This window comes from Mesitornis unicolor, unplaced genomic scaffold (assembly GCF_000695765.1).
Source record: "Mesitornis unicolor isolate BGI_N332 unplaced genomic scaffold, ASM69576v1 scaffold10822, whole genome shotgun sequence".
NCBI lineage: Eukaryota > Metazoa > Chordata > Aves > Mesitornithiformes > Mesitornithidae > Mesitornis > Mesitornis unicolor.
The window spans coordinates 3669-26451 of record NW_010169868.1 but is presented as its reverse complement, the minus strand read 5'-3'; the positions used below and the strand labels follow the sequence as shown (position 1 = coordinate 26451).

Genomic DNA, 22783 nt, shown 5'->3' with positions numbered 1-22783 from the left:
CGGTGGCTCCAGCCGCTGCGGTGGCAGGGTGAGGGCTGCCTTTAATAAAGTTCCTGCCAGACGGAAATGGCTCAGCAGGACCATGAATCACGGCTTCCCATAACATTTAGTAGCAAAGTGCTTTTTTTAAATATGACCAGTTTAACAGGTTAGACAAAATGACTTCAAGAAATGTTATTGTAGGTTCCCTCTGATTGCAGAAAGCCAGGCAGCTTCTGAATCAATTTGATGGTTTATGGTTTCTAAGCCGTTAAAATGTGGGATTTTCTCCCTCACCCTCGGCGCACAGCCTCAGCATGGCCAAGCGTTTACTTGTCCGTTTTCTTGCCTCTTCCTCAAACATGCACTCAAAGACCTGGGCAAAGCCCAGCATCAAGGCCTCTGACCCAACCGATTTGCAGAGACGTCCCTCACGCTCATCTGTGAGTCAGGCAAAGCCGGCGGCTTCACCCCAGGCTCCAGCCCATCACACCCAGCTGGTGGCACCACAGGGCACGAGTGCTTGCTCTGGTGTGAGCGTGCACCCAAGGCTCCTCCTCATGACAAGCCAAGGACGTGCCCATCACATCACCAGATGCGACCCTTCCTTTGGTGCCTCCATCCAGACCTCAGTCGCTCACACACACGCTTGACTTTGGCAAATTATCCTTCACCTATGATTTTCAAAGATGGCTTTTACAACATAAAGAGTAGCTATCTTTCCAGACTACAAAGGAGCATTAATAATGATCGATTATCTCAATGTCACAATTATCATCGAATCACAGCCCGGTTTGGGTGGAAGGAACCTCACAGCCCCCCGGTCCAACCCCTGCCATGGGCAGGGACACCTCCACCAGCCCAGGCTGCTCCCAGCCCCGTCCAACCTGGCCTTGGGCACTGCCAGCTGCTCCAGAGGGGAGGAGCAAGGTCATGCAGAGCCACCCACGCCCCCAGAGAGACAGGCGGTTTTGGATTGTCGCTTGTTTCTTGAAATGAGACTGCTTCTAATTGCTTCACTAAAGATTCAGTAGGATTTATGTTATACAGATGCAATATGAAATAGCAGTGAAGGTCACACATGCTCATGACACGGGCTTGAAATATCCAACTGCACCGTGTGATGCTCCACCCTGGTCCTTGCCAACTCTTTGCTCCTAAGGCCTCATGCTGGCATCAGAGCAAATGGGCAATGCACAGCAGGCATGTAACTCCAAAAAATTCCTGTTTTGGGGGGGAAATATCTACAACCCTCCTGGGAGGGCACTGAAGATGCCACTTGACATGAAGGGGCTGACAGAAAGCAGCACTTGCTCTTCTAGACTCATGATTGTGAATTAACAACAATTTAAATGCAGCAACACTCGCATATAGCAGCAGTTACTGGAAATCAGCATCACCTAAAAAACCAAAGTTACAACCGCGCTGGCTGTATTTTTCCAAGACTTCATGAGAGGCGGAACTGCAACAGCAGCGTTTTTCTTAGTTGTTACTCAAGAAAACAACCGGCATTTTTATTAATTACACCACAGAACCAACCAACCCTCCAGAAAAGACTGACTAGACTTCAGAGCTGCAATCCCACTTTCCAAGCTAAAGCCTGGGAGGAGGCAGGTCCCAGAGGGAGGTTTTCAGCCGCTCGAGGCACACGGCTGTGTCAGGGCTGTCCCCAGGTCACCAGCAAAGGCCTCCCGGTACCGCCAGGTTCAATTCTGGGACTACACCCCAGCACATTTATTTTCAGAGAGGAGCTGCTATGCTAAAAGCGGTGTTATGGGTTCAGTGCTTCAGTATTCACTCGCTATTTGGAAATTCAAGAAAAGCTTTGCACGCACTTTAGCCAAATAAAGCGCGACACCAAGTCAGAAGGCGGCAGCACGGACTGGCGGGTAATGACACCTGAGGGAAGTTAAAGGCTGCCTACAGCACTGGTGTTTGTCCAGAAAACCAGCACTGCCTCCCACCTCCCAAAGCAATGCTGCACATGTGGGGCTGTATGCTACCCATTCCCACGCCTTTTATGATAGATATATATAAATATATCTATATAAAAATGTATCTATATGTATATATATATATACATACACACACACACACACACATATATACTTGTAAGTGTATATAAATATCTCGTACAAGTATATGTATATATATATATTTATATAGATAAATGCAAAATGGGCACATAATTTCAAATAAAATGAAAGATGCATGCCAGCACATGGGCAACTATTTCATAGAACCAGCTGAAGAGGACATTCACACCATTACAACACGTGTCAGGTGATGAACAGATGCTTCCCTTTTGCTATGAGGTAAACACCTCATAGGAGAAATGTAAAAATGTAACATCCAGTCTCGCTCCAACTGGAGCCATTCCCTTCATTCCTATTCCACCACATTTTTGCGTACACTACACTGTGCAACTGACACATTAAGTGCCTAGAATCTGCATGACCAGGCTGATTTTTATTCTACTCCTACATGTTTTACTCTAATCATAATAAATAAATACAATAAAATGGCATCTCTGTATTTTTTACTGTGGCCCGAGGCTTGTGGTCCGAATGGTTTCCACATTTCTGGGCAGTGGCTGTTCTCCTCGCAGACCTCCCCAGCGTGGCAGCGTGCACTCGGGCAGGAGAAGGGCTCTCCCTTCCTTCCCTGCCCTTTGCTCCGTGCCATATGCTGGTTTGTAATAGCCCAACTCGTGAGTGACATTTTAATAAAACATGGGGCTAATAAACATTTCAGCAATAGTGCTGGAGAATTGATAATGAACAGATTTATGTCAAATTATTCAATATCTGCTCGCCTTCTCCGCTCGCACGCTCCCCAATTGTGAGTCCAACCCCAGTGGCTCCAGACGTCTGAATGAGACCGCAGTCGCCCTCTGCAACAGGCAGACGTTGGAGAGCGCGTCCCTCTTCCCCGCTATTCAGCAGCTCTGGGGAGGGATGACAGCCATTCAGGGGTTAAAGAGAGGCAGTGAACCCCCAGCTAATGAGTAAGAATGCAGCAGGCAGTGTAAGATAAATGGAGCTTTCTCTGCTTCTGCTGGAGTCAGCATGAACTGCGGCCCTGCGGCTTGTTTGTGGCAAATGGAGTGCGCGAAATATCAAAGGGCAGTGATCCAGAAGAAGACCGACTTTGACAAATTTTAAATTGGCCAGAAAGAAAACGAGCAAAAAAAAATAAAAAAAAATTATGCAATTCACTGTGTCCTGCAATCTTGGCTTTCCTGCTATGGTACGGAATTAGTGGCAAAACAACAGCAATGATCGCCCGATGCTGGGAGCAATTACGCGCCATCTAAGTGAGATGCTTATCAGTGACTGAAGCTTTTAGAGCTCTCTGTATGTACAGTTGTAAGTGACTTGCTCTTGTGTTGCAGTCATTTTAATTAAAGCGTATGGAGTTTGCTGGGAGTAATTACCCTGTAGAGGAAGAGGGGAAAAAAAAAACCCTCAACAGAGGCTCCTGCCTCATCACATAGCAATTCCATCTCTCGTGACGGTGTTGGATTTTTTTATACTGTTGGCAGAAAGCTGTTTCCCCTCTTCTTCCCTGTATTTTTGTTTGGGAATGCTGGTGCAGGTCCCACTGGTGTGATTCCAGGGTGCTCTGCAAGTGTCCCGCAGTGTCAGCCTGGGTGACAGACCCTGTGGAAGGGCCGCCCAACAGTAACTGATCTGACGTTGCTTTGCTCTCCACCATCCTCCGCCACGTCAGGATTTAAAAGACTCCAGCAGCCCTCTCTGTCCATGCCTCTGCTCCTGGGAAAGCACGCACCCGTCAGTTGCTGCAGAGGAGACACTGTTTCTTTGCACAGGCAGTGGGTTGGTTTGTTCGTCAGCAGAGCCAACGGCTTTGTATGGTGAGGCGAAGGTAAATACTCTCAGAAGCAGGGCTCCTGCTGTAGAGCCATTTATCTGCATGGACCCGAGCTGACTGCTCAGCACATTGCCAGCAATAAGCACACATCTGATTTCTCCTTCCCCCGGAGACTCGCGCACCAGAGAGGCAGCTGTGCTGCATGGGACACGGAGGTGCAGACCCTGGCAAGAGGTGTAGCTGGGAGCCCTGACTGCCTAAGGAACTCGACTGCAGCCTTTAAACTGTGAAGCATCACAGGAGAGCATTTGCTAGGACCCTGCACTAGGTCTCCGTGATTTGGCATAGTCTCACTATCTAATTGCTCCTAAAGGGACGCTGTCAAGTCTAACGCAGGTCAAAAGTGAGGTTTGTGAAATTAGTCTCCTTGCTGCATCTACAAACATTAGAACTGGGTTTTAATTCCAAAAGGCGCAGGCAGACAGCACAACACATCCATCCGGCTGGGTATCTGTGTCCGCCCTCTCACGCAGCAACACATAGTGTATATGAGCAAGATCTGAACTTGGATGAAACTGCTGCCTTGTGTTGGTCTGTAAAGCTCAAACACCTGCTAACCTGCTCCTTGCCCAGAACGCAATCAGCACAGTGAGCGAAAACAAAGGGAGTGTCAAAATACGGTAATTAAAAAAGAGAGAAAATGTCTTCAGTGCTATCAAAGACGTCAGTAAGAACCTGGTTTTCAGCAGTCAGATTCTTCACACTCCCCGCACCCTTTACAATTCTTATTCTCTTCCTACGGCGCATCAGAATGGTTGTTCTGTATCTAAATTGTTGCACTGCCATAAATTAAAAAAAGCCAAATAATAAAATGTAACTGCAGCAATAGCCACGATTTATCAGTCATTTGCAGCACACTTTTCCTCCTGAAGGATCCCAAAAGGCTTTATAAATTCAAACCATACCCATGTAGCAAGCTTCTTCCACTACTGAAATGTAGTCAATTTTGGAGGTAAAAAGAGGCTCTGTAAGATTATACTCTTATAGTAAGAGGTAGTAAAGAACTACTTAAAGAGCCTACTCCCCTGAGAGAGTACATATCTGATATTAAGTGCGTTCTGCTGAACACTCTGTATTTTGGATCGTTGGGTGTATACCAGTTGGAGCGAAAGGCACAGTAATAATACAACAGACGCAGTGATGTGCTAGCCACTGAGCACTGCGATCAGCCCGTCTCTCACTGAGGTGAAGAACAGCTTTTTGTTTTTCTTGAAACTGAAGAGCAGATAGATATCATTACTCAAAACTACTTCAGACACACAGTGCCAGCCCAGCAGCCCAGAATGTCTCTGACCAAATTCTCAGTTACACCAAATGGCACCAGCTGAGGGTTTGGCCCATGAGCTTTTAGTGAGCTGAGCAATTGCCGAGATGGAAACCAGACTCAGGCAGTGTCTGCAGTGTCTGTTGTAAGACCCAATCAATTAAAAAAAAAAGAAAAAAAGAAAAGAAAAGAAATAATTTCAAAAAGACATTCACTCTCTGTATTACACATCCCTAGGTATGCTAAATGCACTTGAATATAATCTCTCTCCCATGTACATATGTGCAACTCGCCTCATCTGTTTTACTTCCCAAGTTAGATGACAGTAAATAAAAATTACCATGAATCTGATAAAATGCCTCAGTGCCCCTTTTTAAGGTCTACAAACACATTCATCAGCCAGCAGTGAAGGGACCCCTGCTCGGCCAGCCCCACGCAGACGTACCCAGCCGCTCTGCCAGGCTGATGTAGACGGGGTCCACTCGCCTCATCGTCTTCACCAGATCCTTCCTGCGGAATTTGATTTCCACCGTCCCCTCCGGTTCCAGGATTCCTCCTCTGATCGGTGACGGGAAAAGAGAAAAGAAAGGCACTTTCAGGTCATCAGACAAGGGGAAACACAAAATGGAATGGTTCAATGTTATCTAGAGAGCATGTAAAGAAAGAAGAGAAGAGAATGGAGGGAGGGAGACAAAACAAAGAGAAAGAGAGAACAAGAAAGAAAGAAAGAATCTTAGCTATTATTTATCCAATGCCAAAAACGCGCACCAGGCTTCACAGAAACACGTCTACCCAACAGAATATAGCACTGCCTGGTACGTGCACTGCTCTTTGGCAGTCTCTTTTAAGCCGTGACCTGAAAGGTCTTTCAAAAGGCACGTAAGCTTTATGAAATGAACCAATTAACAAGCCATTTTCATTAGAGATCCTGCCCACCTCCCCGGTCAAAGACAGAGGAGCACGTGATTTGAAACTTGGGCTTGGTAAATAAAATCACTTCAGTCTTTAACTGTGAGGGCGGGAGTAATGACGAGGGGGAAGGTCAGCACTGAGGGTTACGGAACAGCAACAGCAATGAGAATTATTACAAACACACAACGGTAGCTAGGGACGGGGTGACAGATTTTGCAAAACAATCTCTTTGTTGGCTACTAGAGCTCAAGAGCTCTAGAGCCCAACTACAGCTCTGCCAACCACGCACAGTCCTTTCCGAGCTCTCGCAAGGTGTGAGCTGGCCTGAGATTTCCAAGAAGCGAGCTCAGGCTGCTGGCATCCTAGAAAGGCAGGGGGCAGAGGCAGCGGGAGGGGATCGCTCTGCACGCACCCCAAAAGACACTCGCGAGAGAAGCGGTTTACAGAAATCCCGCTCACGCTGTGTCTGACTGTGAAGCAAACAGGCTCCACGTTTCTAAATGGAAAAAGAACAGCAAAAACTGCTGACTTCCAGGAGGCGAGGATTAGGCAATGTTTACTCAAGATGAAGGAAATACCGAGGCCAACAGACAAGGAGGCAAGCATCCCATCAGCCACAAAATTCAGCTGGGGAGGGCACGGGAAATGTGGATCTGGAAAGGGCATCCTCGTCTCCTCCCCACATGTTTTTTTTTTCCTCCCCCCTGCTCCAGAGGGAGAAAAGGAATTCTGCCCTGCTGAGATGGCAGGAGTTGAGAGGATGCCCTGATAGCACAACATCCATGCTATCCTTCTATACACCTTCCTTCTGTTGGCTACGGATAGCCCAGGTAGGGATGGCTTTTTCCTCCAAATAATTATCTATATTTTAGATTCTTTAATTAATTTAAAATAGCCTGCTTCCTGTAGTTCTATATCGTCAACCACCAGTAACTAGGATTTCACTCAAGCAAGCTGTAATTTCATTAAAAAAGTGCAACTACTCAATTGCCCGTATGATAGGTGGTAAAACACTCAGAGACTTTAAAGTACACACTTATTTAATATGTAAAATTGTCAACACAGGCACTTGTTTCAAAGCACAAAGCAGTGCGCAGAAATAGCAGAACGGTAGAAAAAAATCCTAAGCACCAACATGTTACTATGCTTTATGAATGCTGGCAATGAACCTTCGCAGAGGCTGGCTCAGAGCAGATACAGAATATACCCCACCTCAGACCGAGCCAGGGGACTGTCCAAATTGTCCCTGAACTGTGATCGCTCCACCAGGCGATCCCACCTCACAGCCAGTGGTGACAGAGGAATGAGAGAGCTGCCGCACCTGCTCTCCCGGTCTGCGTACATCTCCATGTGGCGGGGGTTGATGGTGGGATCAATCACGGCCCAGGATCCTCCTCTCAGCTCCGCTTGTGGTGGGATGTAAATAAGCACAGGTTGACGATATTCCCTCAGGCCGTCCACAATGTAGGCACCAAACTTGAGCACTTGGTCATACATGTCTGCAGAAAAAGGACACAGCGCTTGAAGTCACACATGTCAACGCCTCAGCCCTGCCGTGCTTGGTGGAAAAAACCACAATTGTTCAGCTCTTCTAGCCACCTCCTGCTACTACAGTGCAAGCTCCAGCTGGCGTTATCTGGACCTGGGTAAGATGGACTAAGAAAGGAGATGCTCCCACACCAGTCCTGCTCCCAGACACTGGACCAGAGATCTGGTCTGGGCACTTCAGTGTGACCACATCTGTTCCTGAACCAGGGACTGCAGGGTCCTCAGTTCCACCCCTCACTTCCCAGCCAAGCCACTGAGACCCTCAGCAGGTTGGGAAGTCAGGTCAGGTACTTCTGCACCAACATGAGCACAGCTCCCCAGATCCAGACTTACTGCCACGGACCTGTATCAGGATTCATGCAATGTGCATGACACACCTAACAGCAGCAGATCTTTTCCATATCTTTATAAAAATCAGTGCGTGGGGAGGGATGCAAAACAGCATTCTTCTCTTCTTGCATTAAAATTTGCTTAAGGCATTTTGCTCAGAAGTCCTAAAAACAACTCCACTGTGTAAAACATCATTGAAAACATCAGACTCAAAGGTGATTTAAATAAAAGAGAAAAAAGGAAGGCAAAAGAATTTATGTGAGATGATATAGTTTATAATGGATATAGTTTTTAATGGAAACAGGCATCATCAAATATATATATATATTTACACATAATTATATAGAAAGGTATTAAATCAAATATACAAGAAATGAAAAATACTTATTAAGATCATCTCATCTACCTCTTTGTTCACACAGGATTGCATCCTACGTTTCTTTCCCAGTGCTTTTTAAAGCTTTTGTTTAGAAATCCCAAATAATAAATCTACGACTTCTTTAGGGCCATTGCCACAGCCAAATAGATGATTTTTACCTTGGTATTCTGCCAAATTTCCCCTCCTTTCCCATCTCCACTAATTTCACATTACTACTCCTTGCATCACCCTACGTAATCTCTCCGCTCCTTTGCGTTTGCTACGAATAGCACCAGGCTTTTCAGTGGTTTTTTCCCCTCACACACACTATAGGTATTCATTCCTCACATCTCCCAGGACACTATTTTAAATCCCCTTCATCATTTTTTGTTCTTTGCTTAGCACCTCCCAGTCTGCCTAATTTTTTTCTGGTCATTAAAATACGAGTGCACAGAGCAGAAAAACTAAATGGGTTGTGAGTCTGTACCACAGACACACAGGCTGGCCTGCAGTCTTAAAAGTCTTATAAGTCTTATTTATTCATCTAAAATCCTTGTATCACTTGAGAAAGCCATCATAGCCAGGGAAGAAAGAGACTCCAGCCATGGTCCCCTTGTCATTTAACCCCAGCTTAATGCTAAACATTAACATGACCATAGTTAAGCACTTAACTCTTGGGGAAATACGCACACAGGCTCTTACATAGACATACACACACTAACATACATATGACAAGCAAGTGAGAGCTGTATATAAAGTGCACACACACACATACACACACATATATATATATGTAAGTACTGTAGACGCTGATGTGATCTCTCCAGTTCATTTGCAAGGTCATTGTCCAAGTACCCAAGTAAAGGAGTTTAATGTTACTTACAAAATGTCAAATGCTGATAAAGAGCAGAACGATTTATTTTCTCTAATTGCCAATAAACATAAATTCTGGCAGAGACAGCGGGGACTGAGAAGCAAACAAAACTCCAACCTTTTCCTTTGTCCTGAGCAAAGAAAAAAAACTCAAAATGGGTGACAAATTTATTACTAATTACACAATTATTTTATTAGGTAGTGCTAGTAATAAACCACTTGAAGTACTTTCAGCTAATTCTAGAGTTAAGAAAATAATTGCTTGATTCAAATTATTTTAACTGAATTAATTCTTTACTAGACATTTTTTACTAGTGCTACATAATAAAATAATTGTGTAATTAGCAGTACATTTTTCACTCCTGCCAAGGGTATATATTTTAGGTTAAGTGTAGAAAAAAGAAGTGGTACTTGTTTGAACAAGGCAGAGGCAGAAGGAGCAGAGGAACTGGGAGAAGCTCAGTGCTTTCTGTGCACAGCTCCGGATCTCTGCCAGGTCTACCAGGTGGCAGCAGCAAGGTCAGGGAGGTGTTTCTGTGCCTACACCACTTTCAGGGTCAGCCTTTCAAAGCTATCCAGAAGCTTGAACTTCACTGCGATGTGGTTCTGGGCACTGTTACTCCCTTTGAGATCCTGCAGTACAGCACTTTATTTTCCTGGAAGGTCCCAGCAGCCTTTGCTTAATATTTTATATATGGATTTACATCAACTGCTGGCTGCTCTTGCATGCTCAAGACCTCCACCAAGGTCAGTGGACCGCTCAGGCCTCAATATTTCCAGATCTGGCTGTAAACTCCTGTGTTGTAGAGGATTTCCCCTTTTCTTACAGTAACTGCTTCTGCTAACAAAGACCATGTTTACCAAAATACGGATGAGCCACCCAAGCTGATGGCCGCCACAAAGGGACCCACGGTGCCACGCACAGCTCCAGGCCATGGAAGCTGCTAAGCTCCAGAGAGCAGCCAAGGGAACTGCAGTGCCCACAGGCTACAAAAGGATCTCTGCTCTTCTGCAGGGCTTCCTCCTCCTGCCATCTCGGCTGGTCAACTTGCCTACACTGACTATTTAAACAACCCAGGGACTCTTAAAGAACATATATTTTTAAGAGGTAAAACATCAGTAGAGTTGATGAAGATCATAAAATACTGCAAAGACAACCAAGAGACCTGCCTGTAGTCCCCATGCCCCATCACCAGAACACACGACCTCCACAATTCATGTTAACATTGTATTTGAGATTGAAACTGCAACTTTTGGCCATACTGTGACTATCACCTTGTATTTGCAGTTTTGTTGCATTCTTCACTCTTACAAAGGAAAGGAGTGCACCAAATTTAACCACTGCAGGCAGTATCAATGCCACATCTCCATGCTGCCTGCTGCTCTGTGCTTGCACTGCTTGTGAAGTCCAAGTGCCTTGGCAGGCTGCAGACTTTATAAACCATTATGACTGTAACTAAAACACTTACTATGTTTAAAACAAAACCCAACCACTTTCGCCATCATCCGGGCATTTGAAGAGCGGGCTGTTTGCACAACTGTTCTTGCAATGAAGATGCTTACACCGAGGCTGGAAAAATTAAAATGAAATTTTTGGGGCAAATTTAATTCCTGTATTCAGTTAAACCTCAGCATAATAAGCTACTTGCAAGACAGAAATGCTGCAGAAGACCTCTAGGACGAGGAGTGTTGGTTATTCAGCAGGGCAGACAGTGTTCACTGCTCAGTTGCCCATTCTCTGTCTGCTCAGCTGCAGCGTGCATCAGCATCTCCTACACAGAGACACGAAATCTGCTGGAAGCTGTTATCATTACACTGTATGTGTAAATATTGGCAGTCAGATGCATCAAGCATGCTAGAAAAGCTGCAAACAGCTTTTTGCATTTCCATAGCGCCGGGCAGCGTGCCCTGAACCTCCAAAGCTGGAACGGATCTCATCAGCTTGGCCGGATTATCAGCGAGGACCTGAAGGTAAACACCAGGCAGATATTGGCTGCAGACACATAATGTCCCTCATAAACCCATTACAGACAAGCAATACCGTCATTCAGGTAATCAGAGATTTAAAACAGCCTTTTCGTTCTGCTGATATTTTTTTTATTGTTATTTATAACCCGTCCCAGGAAAAAATAATAAGTAAAACATGAAAAACCAACTGCGAGTGACCCTGTAGCACAAGCAGCACTGCAGTTTAATGTCGCGGGGATTTGCATGCTATCAAACTATTCATGCCGAGTCCAAGACCCTGGTGCTAATTTCCAGTAAATTTCACGCTTGATGTCTCCCCGTTGTGGGTCACTGCCGGTTCGCCTAAATAAACCACTTCCAAATGGCTCCTCCATCTAAATATTCAAGCCAGTTTTTATAATTTAATTTTACATTATGCTGAATAGCCTTCCGGCCAGATAGAGCTCATTGGGAAAACCACCAATACCATTGCGATACGCCTTTATTTATGTTTTTTATTTATTTATTTTATGGCTTGAATTAGACCTCCTAGGCCGACTAGTAAAGGGGGGGGGAGGTTTTTTTCCTCTTTTTTTTTTTTCCCCCTCTACTAATGTCAATTTTCAGCATAGCAAGAGCTGTCTCTAATCTTTTCCTACTCATTACACACAATTTTGGAGTCACTTTACCCACAGTGCAGTCGGCTCCTGGCAGTGTGTTTGTGTGCACTGAGGGGTGGCATAATTGTTTATTTTCCCTCCCTGCATAATCCCCAGCCAGCATTGAAACCAAAACTGCAAACAGCTCCCCAGGGAAGGCAGAGAGTGGCAGCAGAGCCCCCTGCTCGCTCCGCAGGCCTCCACGCCACACAGTACACAGGAAAACGCACGGACCAAGGTGCAAAACTGCACTGGCTCCATCCTTCCCACCTCCCTCTGCTACCAGTGGGGAGATGCGATAGAAAAACCTACATCCTCCTCCTGCCTCTTCCACCCTGGGCTGCTGGTCCCAGCTCCAAGGCTACACTCACTCAATTTCTGAGGAAGCCAGCAAAGGGCGCTGGCAAAGCCAACGCATCTCGCACCGCAGTAAGAAGTAATATTGTAACATTACCCAGCAGTCACTATTAACTACTTCCCCTTCAGTTCTGAGATAAGGAAATCAAGTCACAAAGGGAGTGCAGCAGCAGCGCGTGGAGCAGAAACCATCCTGAAAGGTAACAGGTATTTTTCAGAGGAAAGAATTTTGCCATCTTCCATCTTTGCATCTGCAAACTCAACGGTGTTGCTTTCTGTCCCGCTAATGAGACAGCAGAGACAGCCTCTGCCATCCTGCCGGTCTTTCCAGAGCAGGAACTTTTCCCGTATTAGTGGATCTAGAACTTTTATTCTGTGTTTAAGTGCCACGTACAGGTAAGAGGCTGTAATTTTTTACTTATTTAAATTTTATAGTATCAATCTCACATTCTTGGCACTTCACAAAATTTAAAGTAGCATTATACGATGCAAAAATGTACCTGGTGGTATATTAACTGAGCAGTTTTATAACTCTTCACTTCATCTGAACATTGGTGCCACGAAAAAAGTCAACCGAGAGACAGCCCTGGATATGACAGTACTGCAGTGGGAAAAACCATCAATGACACAACGCTTCCACTGGACAGAACATGCCTATACATTTTTGATATGCAATGATATTGGCTTATCCAGCTTGGATTTGACACTAAGGCAGAAGGATATAAAGCTTTCCAAGCAGAAGGGTCTTCCTGAGATTAGTGCTTAATTAGCCCAGATGAGCAGCTGTAAATTTTGTTAGCAACTAGACCACTGTTAGAGTACAATTACCTGCTCTCACTGCAGACAATCTGTCCAGTTCCTGTAACTATGTACAAGGGTACATCTAAAAATACAATTCCATGGCTTATTTTGAAAAGAACTTGATGTGAAATTTTTGCTTTGTCCAAGCAGAAGGGTCTTCCTGAGATTAGTGCTTAATTAGCCCAGATGAGCAGCTGTAAATTTTGTTAGCCACTTTGCTTTGCATAGTCTATGTTATTCCTGCTTTGTGCCTATTAAAGCCAAGGCACACATGGAGCAAAGAGGAACAAAACCCTTTGCTACCAGAGCTGCTGCAGCAGCGTCCCTTTCCTCTAGCTGGCTGCACATCCACAACTGACTTTCAGCAGAGCACTGCCATGATTTCAGAAGGTTGACATGCCCAAATACTCTGTAGGCCTTGAAAAGTATCTCCTTGTTAGCATTTCCATGGGAGGTCACCCACTTGCCATGAAAGACTGGGGCTGGATGCAGACTGCATCAGACAGTTGAAGCAGATCCAATATGCGACTTTATGAGTCCAGGTTGTCACCACAGTCAAGCCAAGTGAACAGCTAACTGCTACCCAAAATCAGGACCTGCTTCTGTCCCTTGCCACACTCCCACTGCTGGTCTGTCCCCAGGGAACCACTTCAGGATGCCAAACCAGAGCCACTGGGGAACAGTAGCGGTGCCCTGAGCAGTAGGAGACAAGCCACGCTCCAGGACAACACTAGAAGAGGATCCAAATGGATGGGTTACCTTTCATGCCGCCAGAGAAGCCCCTCCAGTTAGCAAAGACCATCAGAGGCAGCCCTTCCCTGTTGAAGTCATTGATGGCCTGCGCAGTCTTAAAGGCAGAGTCAGGGAACCACACCTGACCAGCCTGCTGGATTATCTGTTGGGAATAAAACAAGATCGTTCAGCCCTGAAGCATTTATGTTAATGTAAAAACACAAAAATACAGAAACAGATGCAACAAGAGCTGCAATGTGGAACCAGCAACGAGGAACACAGTGCGTGAAACATGTAGGATCTGCTCGTCCACAGAAAAATCGGGACAGTCCTTCTGTCACCAACGTTAACAGGAGTGTTCCCACTGGGTTAGCTAAGAAAAGGAACAGAGATGGTATGGAGAGCCTGACACTATTAATGATATAAGAATGTGAAGCAGAATAAGAGAAAAGGATATGCATAGGAGAAGATCCAGAAGAAATTATGTCAAGCCAGAGCTGTGAAATCAGGCAGGAGAAAACCAAAATGCCCGAGCAGAAAGAGCATGAAACAATACGGTCACAGCAAGAGAGAAGGGAAATCAGTTTTGCTTGCTAGATCTCCTGGGCTCTAGTCCCTGTACCTCGCCTAAGTCACAAGAGAAGCAGGAGGGGAACACGTCTCCTGTACTAACGGCCAACACATTCACCTATCCCAGCAACTGCCACACATCAGCACCTCACCAAGTGATGGCTGCACTCTGTGTCCCACATTGGAGGAAAAAACCCCATCAAAACAAGTGCTCTTTCCACAGAGACATCTGCAGAGGACAACCAAGCAACCGAGCACATGTTCAACCTACCTTGGCCTCAGAGTCCAGGTTTGCAGGATCAGCAGGGATGCTAAGCTCCACTGTTCTTGTTTCTACGGCAACTACTCCTACAGGTATTCCTCCCAGCCTGGTAACATGCGAGACAAATCAAAATTTGTATTTCTACTGCTACACAACTAGACGCTTTTTTCAATTTGCATCAAAATACTCAAGAGAGACACATAATGCAAGCAAACAGCAGAAGCAGCGTTCTGGCCTTTTTAAGGAGTTGAGGTGAGTGGCTGGAGAATTTCAGAGTAGAAGTTACAGTTCTCAAAGGAAAATGTAGTTCTAAAAATCAGCACATCTCTCACTAAAAGTTAAACAGAATAAACCAAAGTCCAAATTTTGAATGATAAAGCTGTATCTCCACCACCCTTCAACTGCTGCCATACAGATTTTGATACTGATGATCCCAACCACATAAAATAAATGCGAGGACCCAGGGCTTCCCAAGCCTTGATCTCACAAGCACTGCCAGCTGAGAGAATACATCCACAGGCCACACATCTAAGCAATGCTGATCTCTCAGCCACCCTAAACCTCCACCGCTTACAAAAACACCCTCTCCCAAAAGGTTAGGGTGAATGATGGGTACAAGGTTTGGGTTTGCCCGTCTGTCTCCTCCCCAGACCCTCTGCTGCAGGATGACCGCAGGGATAGAGGGACGGGCAGGGAGCGCAGGTGCCAGGGAGGATGCTCAGCTCTGCTTCCCAGGGTGTCCAGCCGCTCCGTCACACAAAAGGCATCTGGCTTGCAATGACAATTGTGTGCTCCCAGCACAGGAGTCCCAGCAGAGCCCACACTCTGTCCTCAACCACCTCCAGCTGGATGACACACGCGGCAGGCAGGAAAAGCGACAAGGCCTATGGGCACTAGGGGGTTGAAAATATTCCCATTCGCTATGATTAAGAGTCTGCCTAGAAACCTGTAATTGCAGAAGCCGTCTTAAATCGGTAACTTATAACTTCTATATTAGGGCCCATGTGACCTAATAAAGAACATCTTTATCCAAGTATTACAGTTATTTATTGAACTTGAAAACAGCTCAAAACAACTTCTGTTTTCCATTATACTTCATATAAATTTTATCAGGCTAGCACATGAAGATGCTACATCTTGTTTTATAGTGTGTCCCTGGACAAGTTGCCATAGAATAATAAAAGACAATTTACAGCCAACAGCACACATATTCCAAACATACATACAAAAGATGAGTTTTGGCAGCACTTACAGTAACAATCCCAGAAGAATACATTCATATTTGTTTTTTCAAAACGCCACTGCTTTTGAAAGAAGTCAGTTTCATTTGTGTTATATATACCTGTGTGAGAGTCCAGAGCAACGTGGAATGTGTCAGAAGAAAGGAACTGCAAGTGAAGCTGAGCAGGGGCCTGGACACAGACCTTCTGACTTTGCTAAATCAATGACTTCCACCCCATCCCTACCTCCCAGCATACTGCTTAACCTAAAAGGCTTTAAATAATTATAGGTCATTGTGAAATAAAACTTCAGAGTGCCGCAAAGGGACATTTTGTTGAGCATACCCTCATATCCGGAAGCCTCCTTCAAATATTATGCAGCATTTCATTAACGCGCTAGCACAGCTCGTGGTGGCCTTTCTGGAGATGTCCAGAGTGGACACAATCCTCCGAGATGTTGCACATGAGCTCTAGTGAATGCCACGGGTTTTGCTGTTTCACAGCATGACCCTCATCAGGAGGACTCTCTACAGCCGTGGCTTTAAAGAGTCTTAAAGAGAAATGGGAGCTCCCAGTGCCAAATATTCTGGGGCCACACACATTACCAACATAATGGAGATAAGAAACAGCACTGATTCATGGCTATGCTGGCTGGGAGCCTAGCTGGCTATCCTGGTTGTCCAGTGTGTTTCAGGAACAGTGGTGTCTCTCCCTGCCTCCCACCGAAGGCTCTGGTGATCAAACACAGGGTCACCAGGGATACCCTGGTCCTACAGTCACTCCCGGAGTCACCGGTGTGGTGAGGCTTGGGGCTTATGGAGCCAGACTCCAGGATTTCCAGAAGATTAGAAGCATTACCAGGTGATTTGGCTCTGGATTGTTGGCACTGTGATACTGACAGTATGGGAGGTGAAAGATCTGTAAATAAAAGGCTTTTCTTTGATGCAGACTTTTGCTAGGAACTAAGATACTCCGAACACCCATTGTGCACAACCATATCTCATTAAGTGTAACACCTGAAGCCTCCAGGATCCCATTCAGGCACTTCAGGGTTTTTTCTCTCCTCTTACTTGCTAACAAAGAAGAAAAAGAAGAAGAAAAAAAAAAAAGGCTGACAATTAACCAAACCCACTGGCATCAATTAGAAGCTGGGAGTCTGCTGGAGGCAGGAATATGAAGCTCTGTCTTGAGAGGAGAGCTGGCAGCAGTCTGAGGAACGAGGAGTGACAAAGGATAAGCACACAGTGTTTGGACAGCTCAAGCACTTGTAGTGGAAACTCAAGGGAGATAAATGTACTCTTTCAAAATGGCTTTATTCTGAGAGGAAGCAGACAATCAGATCAGGAAACTCACAGTGCCACTGGGGAAAGGGGGGCAACGAAGAAACTAGAAAAGAGGTGATTGAGGGGAATTTGAGCCCAGCTCTGATTTGCATTCTGTCAAAATACAGGATCCTATCTCCAGGCTTCTGTTCCATGGACCTGCAACACCAGGAACGACCCAGGCTGCAAATACTTCCAAGGCAGGGATCTACGTCCCCAGGCAACAGGGAACATTGTAGAAGCCTGCACAGGTGCCACTTCACAGCAAGGTAAGGGGAAGTGACTCCCTGTGGGAGGAGGCGAGTGCCACGGGTCTCTGGAGCTGCACATCTCTGCCTGACGAAAACCAACTGAGATCAGGTGTGGCAGGTGCTCGTTTTGGAAAACACTGAGTTATTCCACGCAAACCTCAGCATGAAGTGCTTCTCTCTGCAGAGTTTCTTGCTATTTGCTTTAGTCTTGGCTGAAACTTTCTTGTGAGTCAAATGAGATTGCAAAACAATAAATTGCATAATGTACCTTTAACTAAGTCAGAGCTGCAAGAAGGCCTCACTGGGCAACCATCTACCTAGGGAAGAGTCTACGATCTGACAAAACTTTAAAAATCTCTCTCTTTTTGTGTGCATGTTAAAGCTGTCACCTCCAAGCAAAACAGGAGAAACGATCGGACCATGCTTCACTCGTGTGATACAGAAGTCTCCTATTCCAGTAATGAATTATTTTTACTTACAGCCATCAACTTTCAAAGGATGTTCTAGAAAAACACAAAGCATAACAAAAACTTGATTTCTGCAAATGTCTAAAACGCCTCTTAGAGCTTACCTTGCTCTACCAACCACAACTGTCTGCGCCCAGGGCTGCATGATCTCCACGAACGAGCCATTGTCAAAGAAACCACTTAGCCACTGTCCTTTTTGACCTAAAAGGAAGGGAAAAAAATTGGAATATCAGAGGAGAGAGGAAGGAGAGAAGAAAGAAGAGAGAAAATAAAAGGAGGGACTGAAACTTGCTTTAAAATGCCAACTGCAGAACTTGGCGCTGTCTTTTTATTTATTTATTTATTTTTAAATAGATTATAATACAAGGGAACATTAGACAGCTGAGCATTTGTCTGCCTTCAGCCATCATGTCTTATTTCATTTGCTAGTCTGCATAAAGAGTCATTTATCAGCAAAAGCATCATTTATTGTTAAACGATGGGGTTCGGATAGCAGAGGGACTTTGCATGCTTTTAAATAAATAACTCTGTTTTTTTCAAGACACTGCAAACATTTGTCAAAAGGCAGTAAAGTCATTAAAGATGTTTTCCAAAATGCCTATTTCTATTTTAAAACTTATCTCAACATTTTCCTCTCTACTCTGCCTAATCTTTTCTTTAAGGAAAGAAAGCTGAAGAAATTCAGGATTTAAGCACAAAAATTTCTGTGATCTATTAAAGCTATACCACACACCCGAGCACATTTAACAAATTCTTTTAGAAAAGCTGAAATAGTGCACTCTGATACCAAAGGCCTGCTTGCTCCACGGAAGGCACCAAGGGATGCGCCTGTCCCTGAACCAAAGCTTCCTGTAAGGGTCACCAGCCTGGGTCAGAGCCATTCTCCTGCCCAAAGAAAGCAGCAACTTCCTGACGCTTGAGAGAAATCAAACTGTTCCCGATGAGCAGCTCTAAGAAAAATAAACTTCTCCTGACCCTTGCAGACAATTAGCTTCTACCCTGAACTATGAGGGCTTGATTACCCTGATCATGCTAACGATGACCTACTATTATTTGCCCTCTGTAAAGCCAGTGCAGTATCAGGCTGAGGGTTAGGGTCACGACCTCCAATATCTCTCCACCCCAACATGCAACAACAGATCTGCACACACACAGTCCACACACGTTCCTTCAAGCACAATTCTCAGGATGACAACTGCCCCCATGGCACACAGGGTGGCAAGCTGACGGTGTATTTCTCTATGTTCCACGTGTGTTTCTTCAGTGGACACCATGACATTGAACGAGTGAGGCCTCACGCTGCCAGCCTGTGCAGCGGCACAGCCCTGCTTCACTCTCCAGACAGGAAAACCATGGCAGGAAGGCTTTCCAATATTTCAGCTTGGACCCTATTGCAGTGAACAGGTAAGGACAACAGAGAGCTTTCATTTGGGGTGACTGCTGATGCTGGACTGGGGAGCGACAAGCAAGATCTGCAGACAGCTCTCTGTCTGCAGTGCTCCAGCCTGTACAAGCTGCACATCCCAAAGTCAAGGCATCGAGATACTCTACCCATCCAGACAATTACAGAAATCACAACTCTCTGGGGGCTCCTGCCTTCCACTGGGCCTTCATGAAGCTCTGCAGAAAAAAACCAACCCAAAAACCCCTCCCAGCTTTACCCCTTGGCACACAGCTTCTGCAGAATGCTTTAATCTGAACAAGCACCTCTGCTTCTGCAAACCCAAGTCCAAAACAAATTAAAAGTGGAGATCCAAGCAAGCTAACCTCTGCTGACTTAAACAGGATGGAGAGTGTTTTATCAAGACCAAACTTGTAATTACTGTGTTCTACATTCCTTGCCTCTGTGGCCCCACTGTAAAATGTGACCATCCATTTCAAAATTATCTCTTTATCGTGAGCCCAAAGCTGATCGTTTAGATTCTGGCCTCGTGTCGGGCGTCAGTTTGAAGAATATCACGGCAATATCTCCTCTAATAAATGGCTTTAACTTTTCACCTAGGAGATATCTGCTTTAACTTATCACAGGGAATCATCTGCTTTCCTTAACGCTTCCACTAAATTAAAATCTGAAGTCACTCGATTTGGAAGCCAGCGTTAGCTGCACTCAGACAGCTGGATGAATTACTTGAGAGATGATGAAAAAATATTATCCAAAACCAGAAAACTTAGTTTATCACAAATCTCATTTTAGCCCCCCAAACTCATTAATAACAGCAGGCATAATGGTCACCCAGTTTGCAGCTTGTACGTACACAGGCTGCACAACCCCAACAGCATGTGTGGGGGTTCAGTGGTTGGCGGTGTTTCCAATATAATTATCTGCCAAGATCTGCAGGAATACTGTGATTCCTTTATCTATGGACTTTCCTCTGAACCACAAAAAAAGAAGAAAATCTATAAAAGTAACGAATAATTGTAAGTGTCCTCAAACACCCAGAATTTAAATGCTATTTTTATATATTTTATTTTAATTGTTTAGGACTAATTACTTTATAAGCTCTGAAATGTATTTGGATTGTAGATGTAAAGCCTCGACAGCCTTGAAACAAAATACATGATTGTGCATCTTGGCCACCAAAGATCTACCTACTTGGGTTTGGGCGTCCAGCCAGCATCCAGCGAGGATCATAGGGAGTCTTGGTAGGAACAAACTCTATAGCTCTGTCTATAGGATCCTTGACTTTCAGGATAGGAACAGGGCTGTATACACTCTAAGGGAAAAAGAAAAATATTGAAGGAAGTAATTTTCCAGCACGGCTTTGCACCAAACAACAGCTCTAAAGGACCTGGTTGCAGTCCTCTTTCCCCACACTGCACAGCCCTGAGACTGATGCATCCCAGAGCCATGGCAGGAGCCTGAATAAACTTCCAAGGTACTTCAGACACTCTCACAAACCCTCTTTTGGCATCATATGGCATACATTTTACTTCATTTGCCTTTGAACTTCAGGCATAGCCAGCAATCTAATTTCTGAAAGGTCACCAGGCCACCCGACTCACTCGGTGCACTCTTTCCTGAAGGAAGGTGACCTGCGTGTTCCTCTTGCTGCCTTCCTGGCTGCAGAGCAGCTTACACAGATACATCAACTCATACAAATTACTGCCTCAGAGGGGAACTTTTGGAGTCTTTTCAGTAAGAGGCAATCCTTACAGAAAATCCTGCTGCCGAGGGCAGCACACCGGGGAAGTGACGTGAAAGTACTCAAGGCAGGGCCAGGCTGCCCTGCATCCCAGTTCCTGCAGCACTTTAAGACAAAATCTACTTTGTGTACACGAATACCATAATGCTCAACAGCCTTGATTGTGATTGTAAGCCATTTTGCTAGCACCACACAAACACAGAAAAAGAAGACACAGAGAGCCTCCCACTCCCCAAAACCCTGTGAACTAAGCAAATAGGTGATGGCACTGCGCACTCCTACAGAATTACCTTTGGCATGTAGGAAAGCCACTGCAGGATAGTGTAGACTCCTTCAAAGTCGTCGCACACGGTGCTGTGCGTCACTCCGTTGTTGTGCATTATCTGGATCCCACCCAGCTGGTTGTTGGAGGTATAAACTTCCCGTCCGAGCACCTTTTGGAAGGAAAGCAGGAAAACCATCAGAGGCTGGGATGTGGCAAGGAGACGTTGGCTAAGGAGATACATAAAAGCCCATCCCTGCAGCAAGCCATGGTCACTTCAACACCAAAGGATGAAGTAAGTCCCTCACAACAGACCTTCACAAGCCCTGTGTGCAGGTAAGATATTATGAATAGTGATTCTCCTAGAGGAATGATACAAGTGGGGAAACTGAGGCAGGGGGCAGTTCTATGACTTGCCCTTCCCCAAGCAGCAATGGAGCTGATATGTGACCAAGTCTCCTGTCCCGAGCTCAGCTCACCAATTCAAAATTGCTCCAAGATGACTGGTAGGGCGGACCCATTTAAACCTTTAACTGGGGAAAAAACCAACACCTCACATAAAGATTGGAATAGCAAAGACAAAGCCCCACCAGTTCCTTAGAGAGACTGGAAAGAAAAAGACTCTGACTGCTGGGCTTCCAATTCTCTTGCACAGCTCCATCTCTAATCTCAGCCCAGGCACCGCAGCTCTTTTCTCATTCTCCTGCTGTCTCTTTCCATTTGCCCTCTTGCTGACTGATACACTGATCTCTCGGTCACTCGGCTTTCTGCTCCACTGAGTCCATATTACTAATAACACCTCTGCCACGGCCAGTTTACCTCATGAAGGCAGGAGCACATCATTACAAAATAAACTCATAACTTTGACATTCTAGCAAATACATGCCGTTTGTTATTTTTATGGGTTGAGTCTTTCTAACAGACAGAGGGCATTACATACCTGCTTCATTTAGATCTTAAAAAAACCCCTCAAACACACACAAACAATCTGCCCTGCCCGACCCCCCCCCGCCCACAACCAGTGCAGCTCATTTCAGGAGGAAGGGCAACCCCAAGAGAGGAGCAGACTTGAGCCCAAGGCAACCTGGGCCTTACGGAAGGGATGCTTGGGTCTGACTCATCCTCATCCCACAATGAGCGCTGGGGACACAACTCATCTCACCCATAGAGAGGGGAACTCTGCATTTCTCGGGATTTGACCTTTGGGCTGAAAGTCAGAAGGTGCTGAAGGCATATGAAAACAGAAAGTTTCAATCTGGTTATATCTGCCCTGGACCAATTAGCTTTCTGCCTGCACCACGTCAGTTAATCACAGCTGGGGTCAGGGAGCCAGTGTGCCCGCCTAAAGCATTACATATCTGGTAAGGCACAACACCATCACTTGCTAACTCCAGATTTATTTTCCTTTGGAGGAGAAAAGGCCCGACGGTCTGACATTTCACAAGACTCAGCATTTTACAAGCACTGGATGATCCTCACAAAACTCCCTGTGAGACAGATGTCACTCGAGGTTTTCAGACAGAAGAAACTGAGGCACAGAACTTATGCAACTAACACCACAATTTAGAAGTCAATGTAAGCACCGTGGTTTTGCACAGAGGTGTTCCCAGGTCTCCCTTCTGAGCTCAAACA

General features: G+C 45.4%; 1 protein-coding gene across 1 annotated transcript in view; it reads right to left on the bottom strand.

Annotated features, from left to right (window-relative positions):
* The window catches only part of LOC104536790 (acetyl-CoA carboxylase-like), a gene marked incomplete at its 5' end in the record, with an annotated part of 29896 nt that extends 8573 nt beyond the window's left edge, over positions 1-21323 (bottom strand). Inside the window, 7 exons of the mRNA XM_010179507.1 lie at positions 5583-5695; positions 7371-7548; positions 13682-13817; positions 14496-14592; positions 17851-17947; positions 20340-20460; positions 21180-21323. Coding sequence (XP_010177809.1) covers positions 5583-5695; positions 7371-7548; positions 13682-13817; positions 14496-14592; positions 17851-17947; positions 20340-20460; positions 21180-21323 — 886 coding nt within the window. The remainder of the gene's footprint in view (positions 1-5582; positions 5696-7370; positions 7549-13681; positions 13818-14495; positions 14593-17850; positions 17948-20339; positions 20461-21179) is intronic.
* Positions 21324-22783: the final 1460 nt, after the last annotated feature.